The following is a 12309-nucleotide window of genomic DNA, read 5'->3' on the forward strand; positions in this document are numbered from 1 at the left end:
CCAATAGCGTACCATCAAGAAAGCCAAGAAAGCTTTTTTTAGACTTCTGTTGACAAATACTCTCATTTTGCTCCTCCCTGCACTATATATCACACCCACTGATGGTCAAGGGCAAAGGGGTCTCTGCGTAATTCTTGGGAAGAACATCAAGCGTTATCTGCCCAGAAGCAGATAAACTGACTGCTGAGTAAACAGGGAAGATAGTGAGGTCTAGGGTTCTACCCTTACAGGCCGCCAAATTTATAACACAAAAGATTTAATGTTCTTGATGGCTCGCCTATCTCCTTACATTATCCTCTCATCTTCTATTTCACTCATTCGCTACTGGGGTAACTAAGCCAGTGAAACATACCTTTTTGAGGGAAGAAATTTACCAAGGGGAAATTTCTGGATACTGTGCAAATTCAAGTTCTGGACAGGTAATGTACTAAAATATTAGTAACACCTATTACATGTCGGATCTCTAAGGTATATTCCTGTAGAAATAGGACCCAGCAGTTCAATCTAAGATTTTTGTCCATAAATTGGGACATAAATTTCAGAGGGTGGTGATCAGTGTACACTATCACATTACGTGACCCTGGACCAGCATATACAGAGAAGTGTTGAAGGGCAAGAATGAGTGCAAGGAATTCTTTCTCAATAGCTGTATAATTTCTATTGGCCTTATTGATTTTTTTGCCAAAATAGCACACAGGCATCTCAAAACCCTGAACATTATCCTGAAGCAAAATGTGCCGGCCACTTGGCCACTGGCATCAACAGCAAATTTAAAGGGTTTATCAAAATTTAGAGCTTGAAGCACTTGGTGACTTGACTTTAGAATACACATCTTCACATTCGTACATCCATTCATTCTTCACTCCTTTTCTTAACAAATCAGTTAAGGGGGCTACAAGATTAGTACCCTACCATACCCAAGAATCGTTGCAACTCTCCCTTTTAGGGGGGTTCGGGGGAATTGACTATGGCCTGAATTTCAACATCAGGTGGACTCACTTGGCCTAGTTTGACCACATAACCCAGGTACTGCACTCGAGCCCTTACAAATTCACATTTAGTTAAATTAAGCACTAAATTAGCAGAGGACAGTGTCTGAAGCAAGACATCTAGATGGGTCAAGTGTTGTTCCCAGGAGTTGCTAAATATAACTACATCATTAGTGTAAGTAACACAACCTTCTACATCCTTGGTGAGATCATTCATCAGCCTCTGGAAGGTGGCAGGAGCATTCTTCGTACCACAAGGCATGACAGGAAATTTCTTGGGCCCTTTCTGTGAGTGGGACTTGCCAATGTCTCTTCATCAAATCAAATTTTGTAATAAACTTTGCACTGCCCATCGTGTCCACACAATCATCTACTGTAGGAAGTGGGTAGGTGTCAGTTTTGGTAAAGGCGTTGATTTTACGATAATCAATACAAAAACGATGTGACCCACTAGGTTTTGGAACCACTATGACCAGGGAGCACCGCTCACTTTGACGTGACTCAACCTCTGCTGCAACATGTAGTTCATTTCCTCTTGGATGATGGTCTGCTTCTGAGGACTAGCCTGGTAGGATGACTGCTTTACAGGGTTGGCATCCCCAATATCCACGTCATGCACTGCCACTTCTGTCCGTCCTGGGGTGTCGTGGAAGACATCAGGGAACTTCCTGAGAAGGGCAACAAGTTCGGTACATTGCTCTGGAGTCAAATGGGAGAGTTTATCAGTTAATGTGCTCCAAGCATGCTGGTTTTCTCTCCACCTAGTTGTCTGGTCCAAAGTCAAAGGGCAGCCCTCCTCCTCTGCCAACTCAACATCCGACACCACGCATGCAGCACTAGGAGGGTCCATGTCTCACTTGTTGTACTCCTTTAACTAATTTACATGGCACAATCTTCGTTCCTTTCTCTGATCTGGGGTTAAGATGACATAATTTACTTCACCTACCCTCTTCTCTGCTACATAAGGGCCTCCAAAACTTGCCTGCAGAGGCTGACCATGAATGGGAAGCAAGACAAGAACTTGATCACCTGGGTGAAACACTCTGTTCCTAACTTTCTTAGAGTGGTCATACCACCTCTCCATCTTCTCCTGAGATGACTCCAAGTGGGCCCTGGCTACTTCCAGACTATAGGCCAATCTCTCTTTAAATTTTGACATGTACTCTAGCAAATTAATCTGGTCATCATTCTTGACCCACTGTTCTTTGTGGAGTTTAAGAGGACCTCTTATTTCTTGACCAAAGATTAACTGAAATGGGGAGTAGCCCAAGGACTTGCTCGGCGCCTCTCTTACTGCAAAAAGTAGGAAAGGCAAACATTTGCCCCATTCCTTTTTGTCAATACACAGCATTTAAGCATACTCTTCAAAGTTTGGTGATACCTTTCTAATGTACCTTGACTCTGAGGATGATATAGTGAGAAAGTGATCTGGGATATTCCTAACTCCTTAAGTGTTTGTCTGAACAGTCTGGAATTAAAATTACTGCCTTGATCTGACTAAACTTTCTTAGGGTGACCAAAACGGGTAATGAAGGTCAGCATCTCTTTTACAACCAATTCAGCTGAAATATTTCTCATGGGAATGGCTTCGGGATATCTAGTGGCCATGTCTAACATTATGAGTATGTACTGGTGGCCTGAGGAGGTTTTAGGCAAAGGGCCAACAATGTCTACAAGTACTCTAGTGAATGAGGCCTTAAACACATTTAGAGTAATTAAAGGAACCACAGGGATCGGCTTATTGCTCTTACCGAGCTGACAGGTATGACATGACCTGCAAAACAGGGAGACATCTCGACAGATTCCAGGCCAGTAACAATGCTGGCAGATGCGGAAGAGAGTCTTCCTCACCCCTATGTGACCTGTTAGAGAAGAGTCTTGAGCAAATGATAAAAAATTTTGTCTATAGGTTTTGGAATCACCACCTAATGTACAGTCTCCCACTCGGTATCAAGAGGACATTGTGAGGTCTCCATTTTCGCATTAACACATTGTTTGGCCTTATAAAATATTTTGTCAATTCAGACTCACATTCATCTTTCCTAACTGCTGAGTCAGTTAATCTGATGGCAATCTCTGGATCAGATCTTTGCATATCAGCTAACCTTGGACTTACATCAATCTGAGGAGAATCATCAACATATGAGTCAGTTAACTGGGCTAAAATGGTATCACCAAGCCAAAAATCATCGTCGGCCTTACCAGTGCCATTACTGTGAACACTGTCATGGATGGCCTTCGCCGTCATAGCTGTAGTTACAGCACATGCGTGAATACAACATTTAGCCCTTAGTCCTATCCTCACTCAGGGGAGTTTTTGACATGCAGGGAACGGTACTCACTTGTCCTCCCGCCAATTCATTACCCAAAAGGAAAGTGACCCCTTGTACAGGTAGCTGGTCAACAACACCCACACGCAATAAACCAGTAGCTAACTCTTTTGGAACTTCACCTCAACTAGGGGAACAGATACAAACTCAGCAATACCCTGCAACAAGACACATTCATTAGGGTCAGCTAAATCAACAATTCTCTTCAACATTAGTGACTGTGAAGCTCCTGTGTCTCTAAGTATAGTGACTTCCTTACCACCTTTTCCATCAAGTGAAACCTACCCATTAGATAGGAAGATAGCAAAAATATGACTGGGGAGGAGTCACTTTGTGTGCTTCTGGGGAGAGGACACTCTGATGGAGTCATTTTACCACTCTCACTTGATCCTGATGGCTGCACTGCTCCAGTCTTACTAGTGTCTAACAATGGCTCTACAGGAGTCTGTCTATCAACCACTGGGAGCTCCACTCTGGCCTTACCAACAATATGCACCTGCTGGGGGCGAATCTGACTGCCGCTAATAATATCTGTGGGTGGTTGTTCTCTGTTGGTGTCAAAAGATACCCAAGAGTTTACCAAAGTAATAGGTTTCACATTGGAACTTTTCCCTCTTTTTTTTTTTTTTTTTTTTTTCAAGCACCAGTCCTCCAAGTGCCCCGTTTTCTGGTAATACTGGCAAAATCTGAAACTTTTTCTTGACCTCTCTGGCAACACTGTCCGCACTTACTTTTGTGCAGCGAACATGCTCTAGGGTTCCCAGTATTGTCACTTGACGTTAACTTGCTTTTGCCAGAAGAAGGGTTCACCGAAACTGGTTGGTTCACCCTTCTACCCTGAACAAGACTGAGGCTTACGTTCATGTTTATGAATTATACTATAATTATCTGCTACAACAGCAGCCTCAGCTAGAGAATCTAAGTCTTTGTTTACAAGGTGTGTAGCAACATGCATATCTATGTTACCAGTGAGGTTCTCCAAGATCATTATTTCTCTCAATTTAGAGAAATCGTCAATGTAACCATTGATCAAAATAATGTCTGTGAGTACGCTAACATATTCCACATGAGTCTGATCTTTCTGTTTAAAGGCAGATCTAAACTTAAGCTTATATGCCTCAGGCACGAGTTCATATGCTCTGAGAATGTCATCTTTTAAACAATCATAGTTAGCACATTGATCAAATTTGATCAACAGATAAAAATATAAGCCTCTTGTGGTATTCATTTCAAAACACTCTGCTGCACTACTGTCCAAGAGTCTTTTGGCCAAGAGAGACGACCTGCCACTTCTTCAAATATATAGAAGTACTTATTGACATCATGTTCCTTAAATGGAGGTACTAGCTTTATGTTCCTAGCAACATCAAAAGCTTCCCTGGCAGATGAACTACTAGCTAGAGGTGAACTATCAGAGGACTTCAGTATGATTTCATGGTCCATTTTCTTTTCTCTCATTTGAGCCTATAATTCTAGTTCTCTCATTTTAGCTAATGATTCTTGTTCTTTCATTTTAGCTAGCGTTTCTTGTTCTCTCATTTTAGCCTGCACATCGAGTTCTCTCATTTTAGCTTCCATTTCTAGTTCTCTCAGTTTAATTATTGCTAGCTCAAGTTTCTCTTTGTCACCAGTATCATGAGCAGAAAAATCACTGGGGTCAGGTATCTCCGACGCCAAAACCTCATGTTCAACACCATGTGCAGTATTAAATGGTTTAGAACTAGCTATGGAGGACTCACTTTGCTCATACATGGTGCCCAATATTAGATCAAGTAACTTAGTGATTGAGGCAGAAAATCTTAGTTGTAAGGCCTGGGCAAGCAATATGAGATCGTATTATATTAGTGTTTTCACCCTGATTGGGGAAGGCTTAGAATAAAAAAATACCTTCACATCACTGTCACTCATTAGGGCCATGATTACTGATTATAGTTAAGTAGGTAAGAGTAAGCACTGCGTATGTGGCCAAGGTTGTCAATATTATGTCACAGAGCTATCCTGGCGAAGAGGTCGCCATATTGTTGTGGGGGTATATATGTTACATTGCACGCTTAACCTTAATTAATCACCAACACGGATAAAGTAAAGCTCGCAAGAAATGTACGGTAACTTACTTTATTATACACTAAAACATACACACACCAAAGTGGAAATCGAATTCGTTTTATGAAGAGGAATCACATAGGCCTCAGAATACAAATATAAAACGAGTTATTTCTTACCTAACCAGATTACAATCAGTGGAGGCTACATACTGACAGAGCTCGAGGAACTAGGAGTACTCGTCAATGATATAATCCAGATATAAACCACACTCTGGTGTTATAAGGAGAAGTGAACCAAGGCTGGGAAATGGTGCACAAACAGTGTGTTTCATAATCAAAGTAACATGTCCAAAAATGTGTGAAAATATGTGTAAAAATGTAACAAAATGTGACAAAAAGTGTAACGTGACAATAAGTGATAAACAAGTGTCGATAAGTGACTCTCTCGCATGGTCCTCTAGCTTATAATGTAGCCTTACTCCGTCTCTCTCGGCTAACTAGCCACTAATTTGTCTTAACTGTAATCTCCAGCCATACACAAACAATGGCGGCACATGCTACAAATTTGGGTCTAACACATCTCACACATAATCAATAGCGAGTCATCAAGAAAGCCAAGAAAGCGTTTTTTAGACTTCTATTGGCAAATACTCTCATTTTCCTTCTCCTACACCATATGTCACACCCACTTATGGTCAAAGGCAACTGGGTCTCTGCGTAATTCTTGGGAAGAACATCAAGCGTTATCTCCCCAGAAGCAGATAAACTGACCATTGAGTAAAGATAGGGAAGATAGTGAGGTCTAGGGTTCTACTCTTGCAGGCCGCCAAATTTATAACACAAAAGATTAATGTTCTTGACGGCTTGCCTGTCTCATTACATTATCTTCTCATCTTCAATTTCACCCATTCGCAACTGGGATAACTACGCCAGTGACAATATGGTAATGCATTTATGCATTAACCGCTAACCTGCGGGCCATGACTTTCATGATGCTCGTTACACAAGTACCATACCACAGGGCATCACCTTTGTGATTCAGGGATTTTTTAGATCGCCCAGGCTTTCAAGTGTGGTCTTGTATCATCTGTTAGCACTGCCAGTGTGTAGCTATAGGCAGCGCTGCTAATACCTCTGGTACTCGCATCCAGTGTTACCTATTTAGCCATTTTTCTGTGTTTGCCTCACCTCCTCACCTCCCCTCCCTTACCTCCTCCCCCATATAGCTACATCCACGCTGCACAACGCAACTCCCAGCTGTTTTTTTCCATTCGGTATTTCCATTGAAATGTGCCCTATGCCCTATTCTCATACTAAAAAATATATATAGAAAAGGGAAAAGGCTAATTGATACTGCTATTAGCCATGAAGTAGCCATTTTATTGTGTATTTAGAGTGCTGCTATCCCCACAGGAGAGGCACAGTGCGGTCCAACCATCCCCGCGGGTAAGGGGTAAAAAAAAAAAACTGACATAGTAGCTAAAATCTGACCAAAAAATATTAAAATCAGCTGCTCACAATTTTTTTTATGTGTCCGACTCTGGCATAGGCTTCACAGCCTGCATCCAAGGCCCAGTAGTCCCCCTACATTCAATACACCCCTACATGTCACAAACACCTGGATTTCCCTAAGCATCAGACAATATGTATTTACTTTTATTATCAATGTTTTTTGGGCACTTTCCCAGTGTGAATACAATCGGTGGGAAGTAACGTCAATAGAATTAAAATAAAACTTGTAGTATTCAAGGAATAAATTTTTACCTATACCTCACATTAATAATGCAGCATACACTAAATAATTATAAACAGTTATAGTCTTATAATTTATCATTTGAAGAGTTTTCCTCTTTGACAACAGCTAAATTTTCACCACATTTTTTATCTTTCATGTTTATGGCACTTAAGCATTTTTTTTTTTTTAAGCAGAATCCTAAAATACCATAGAATTACAAGATTATTGAAGGGTATGCCCAGTCACTACTACTGTTCATTTCTTGGCCCCATGTGTAGGATAAAATTAATCACAATGGAGAAGGCAACCTCATGTTGTTAGGAGTCATGTATTGGATGCCTATAATTGTATTTCATTAGTCTGCACCATATACTACAGAAAGCAGAAAACAAACGTACAAAATGGCCACACATACACTTTCATCACGTGATCCAGAAATAACTGATGTTTATATTTTAGGCAAGTGGCCTTCAATTCCTTGTTTGATTTTCCCAAAACTCTGATACTAATCATCAGATTTTCCTCTTCATTATAACTTTGTTTCAAACCTTACTTTCAGGCGATTTCTTTATCAGTCACACTTGATCCACCCCCAGCCACACTTGTTTCACTCCCAGCCCCTATGTTCATTGTCTTCTGGGGATGAGCCTGATGAAGTTGCCAATTCTGGGCCAGAGGACGACTTCCCCGAGGAGCTGGAGGTCCTCCATCGGTGTGTCGCTCTCCACTTTGAACTGTCGAAGCACCTTACCCAGCACCACCTTCTCCTCCATCATGGCAAACTTCTGACCTGTAGATTTTAAATGCATAGCTACGGTCAATGATATTTTATACTGCTTCCAAACTGAAAAGTAATCTACAGCTGTAGGTAGCAGTTCTTTACACTGTCTTGAAATCCTATATATAACTAACAAGATCTTGCCCCTCGATATTTTAACAAGAATTTATTGACGCCAGAACATTCAAGTATGGGTGGCCAATGGAAATACTACCTCAACAGTGTACCTGTGGCACTGTCTTTGATGCAAACCATACAACGGTTTGTAAGAAGGGAAGATTTCTGTGCATTTGACAGGATAAAGAATGCAAACTCACTGCGAAAATGTTGCAGGGAATATGGCATGACATCCCTCTAGAGAGAGAGCACTTCATACACATCAGATGATGCACGAATGACTGTCAGTGCTCGAGGTTTCTGGACATGTAGGCAGAAGCTTTCTTCGACATTAGGATAATTGATCTGATGGCAGCTTATGAAGTGTCTCTCGAGGCTTCACACAAGAGGAACGAACAGGAAAAAGCACAGAAACTATAAAGAAAGAATCCAACATGTAGACCATGATTGATTAATTACCCGTGTGTTTGCAGCATCAGGTGGGATGAGTACAAAGGCGAGGAGATTCTACTTGAGGCTGGTGGAGGTTCTTTCTGACAAGAAACATAAACCTCAGAGTTTTGTTATGGCCTGGATGAGATGTCGAGTGTCATTCTCTCTCGTGAGGTCTGCATTCCTCACTCTTATGCCCCATGGGCACAAGATCTTTACACCTCAGGCCTGTCACCTGGAGGCTATGGATTACGAAGCCGCACTGACCCGCAACTCCAATTGATTAATGTTTTGTTTAGCACTGTAATGTTAATAAAAAGAAAAAGAAATTAACAAAAACAGCAACATATGACTGTTAACCAAAGTCATTGGCGGGTTTCGGGCAAGTGAACTGTATTATTAAGGTTTGTTTAACCCGCCCCATCCCGTCGACGTATGGGTACGCTGCAACGATTTGCATTTGCCAGTCCCGGTGACGTACCAGTACGTCGTGTGCAAATTAGGGACCTTGCAATTGCAAGGTCCCTAATTTGCACAATTTTCAATTTTCGCCCATGATTTTTCGTATGTATACACGGGACACCTTCCTCTATTCGTCTACAAGATGCCAAGCAGGGACAATGCCTTACACTGCATAACCTCCCCCCTCCCCCCCTCACACCATTGTCTTGGCAATGGACATGTTACCAATGACCTGGCTAGTAAAGATATTCAGGGCCAGAGTGATTCCCCATTCTATGACAATATGGAGGACAATGTTTACATAGCATTAGAAGAAGAAACAGCCAGAAATAATGATCAGGTAATGTGGCAAAAAAAGGTCAGGTATGGTGATTAGTTAGTGAGTGAAACAATGCTTATAATTCCTTTATTACTGCTTGAAAACCAATATACTCTCATACTACATATACATTCGTACCAAATAAATAAATAAATACCGTTCATGAGTGGATAAAATAGTTACCCTCCCATAGAACTCGTTTTCTTTGGTGCCTGCACGTTAGAAAACCCAGTCAGGTAAGGAGGAACTCCTACCTGGATTGGGCATTTTAAACCTCAGGTGAGCAATTTTTCTATGAATTTTCGATGTTTCTCACCAAAAGCGAAGGTTTTAGCCAAAAAAAAAAAAAATCAAAAATACCTCGGGACTGGGGGATGTCGGAGGTGCGGAAAACCTCGGGACGTGATGGGTTAAGCCTTCGCATTATAACTCCAGATGGTGAATTGCATTATGAAGGTTAGTGTTGGTCTTCACAGTATTTTTTCCAAATGCATGGGGGTGATTTAAAGTAGTAAATAAGAAAAGAAAACAGTAGTAGCACTAGTAGTAGTAGTAGTAGTAGTACTAGTAGAAGTAGTAGTAGTAGTAGTATAAGCAGTATTAATAGTTGCATAATCATCATCAGCAGCAGCAGCAGCTGCAGCAGTAGTAGAGTTATAGAAGTCTTAACCACAGACACATCTGAAATATGAACCGAGTGGACTACAAACCGAAGTTACCCACATCCTGTGATCCAACATTCTCCTTTCTTGGGACATGGAGAGAGCTGAGATACACTGTTTAACCAGCTTCCCCGCTCAGCCATATCGGAGGCACTATATGAAGGAGTCCCTCTCCTTAATGAAAATTCCTGGCATAAGAATATTTCCTCTAGCAAAAACCTAAGTTTGTCTTTCCTCGTTAATTTCCATTACAGTGCTTCCTTACCGTAAAACTAGCTGTCATTTCACAATAAGCCATTTCAGTCCAAGGCGAGAGTGAAATCCAGTTACCAGCAGGACCCTGGTGAACAGTGGTGTAAAAAGGCAGTCTTCTCGGAACAGTGGAATGATGATTCGTTCCACCCTCTTTACTCTGCCTTATAGTATGGTAATAGTGTTAAAACTAATAATGTAATGTTAATCTTGGAAACCACACCTCATGTCACAATAGGCACCTTACAGGAAACATCACAACGTTATATTTCAAGAACTTTCATTTCGCTGATCTTCCTCCACTATGTGATATATGAGCTCTGTTCAGAATGTCTCTGACCTAAGGTTCAAGTAAGATAAAGAGCCAACCTGTTGAGCTATGACACTATTCTCCCACAAAGTAGGTCCCTTCTGACTTGACACATGTGGCCCAGGGCCCTTTCCACTGCCTGAAACATTTTTGAAAGACTGTTTTCAATATCTCCTTCAGGCGATTCATCGCTTTCTTCATCGTGCCTCGTCTCAAATCGGGAACCCTTCAGCGGAGTTTTGAGCTTGGGGAATAACCAAGAGCCGCACAGCCATGTTTGGTGAATATATATATATATATATATATATATATATATATATATATATATATATATATATATATATGTGTGTGTGTGTGTGTGTGTTTGTGTGTGTTTGTGTATTGATATATATTGATATAAATCGACACGTAAACGCCGATTAATATCGGCATTAATAGAGAAAGGAAAAAATTATCCGATAGCCTTAACCGTAACGAAATCACTTGAGGAAAGACTAAAAACAAATATTTGCATTACCCAGTGACCGTAGACTCATAAGTCTCCTTGTGCTTAATTGTCCACGATTTTAGGTGTGAACTAAAACTGTATTGATGAATATTATCCAAAAATATTGTCATATCCTACATCCTGTTCATTATTGTAATATCATTCATAAAAGGCTCTAACATGTATGCATGCATTGGCTTTGGTCACCTAATAGCGGCTCTTCTCGCTGATTGATCTATGGCAGCCTCCCTGTTGATTCCCTTATCCCTGAGGTGACACCTATGATTTTTTTTTTTTTTCGGTCTGCCTCTCGCAACTCAGTCCCCAACATTCATACTTTTCACTTGCCACACCCAATTGTCATCCTACATCCTCTCCACATGCCCAGACATCTCAATTTGCCCTTCCTCATCATAACACCAGTACACTCCAGTCCCATCCTTTCTCTCAAAGCTTTAATTGTAAACCTAGCTCCTCCAGGCCTCACATTCAAGGATGCTTTACGAAGCCATCTAATCATTGTCATTTCTGTACGTCTGAGCCTAGGACTATCCTCTTCCTTTACTGCTCAGGCCTTAATACCGAACAGCATTATGATCATAACACATGTTGCATTCAAAGATCCCTTAGCACGAAGGTTGAACCCTCTAAATGTCACTAGGAGGCAACAGCTCCCTGACTTCCTCCCACCAATCCTTACTGTAGCCACAGAGTTAGCTCCAGCCCGAACTTCAACACATAACATATCCCCCTCAAAAAAAAAAAAAAAAAAAAAAAAAAAAAAAAGCCACAGTCAAGAGAATCACCAGCAAGATCACTGTTTTCACCCCTATAGCAATCTATACATGCTCTCTCCGACATACAGCTCACATGAAATCAGCATTAGTCTCTTTCTAATACCACAACATCTCTTATGCACCGACTCATCACAAGTGCTGCACAAGTTGGAGTTACTTCCCACATCCTTGCTGCAAACTGCACAAGGCCACTCTTTGTCTGTCTTGATAGCACCACCCTCACTCCCAAACTCCACCATCCCAGCTTCATACATACTTACTCTTAAACTCCTGTGCCCCACTCTGCCTCTCCACCTCCCAAATCCTTCCTCCAGTTCCCCTTTTGTTTTCTGCAATCAGTATCAAGTCACCAGCACACAACACCTCCCAGACACCTTCCACGGGAGTCTGATTCTGAAGTCACTTGAGAGGGCTTCAAGCACCATGGGAAACAATAAGGGGCTCAAGACCAGGGTCGGAGCAATTACACTACAAAAATTTAATTACAGTTACAATTACAATTACTTTTCATTTCTTCAAACTTACAATTATAATTACAAATACATTTGGGAAATGCAATTACATTACAATTACAGTTACTGTAAAACAAAGTGA

General features: G+C 41.2%; 1 protein-coding gene across 1 annotated transcript in view; it reads right to left on the minus strand.

The window, feature by feature from the left end:
* Positions 1-7725: 7725 nt before the first annotated feature.
* Positions 7726-12309, minus strand: part of LOC145395503 (cytochrome P450 4C1-like) — a 215461-nt gene continuing 210877 nt past the window's right edge. Inside the window, exon 10 of the mRNA XM_080269111.1 lies at positions 7726-7889. Coding sequence (XP_080125237.1) covers positions 7726-7889 — 164 coding nt within the window. The remainder of the gene's footprint in view (positions 7890-12309) is intronic.

Source organism: Coenobita brevimanus, chromosome 31, assembly GCF_032717465.1.
Source record: "Coenobita brevimanus isolate Jiangsu-jjx chromosome 31, ASM3271746v2, whole genome shotgun sequence".
Lineage (NCBI taxonomy): Eukaryota > Metazoa > Arthropoda > Malacostraca > Decapoda > Coenobitidae > Coenobita > Coenobita brevimanus.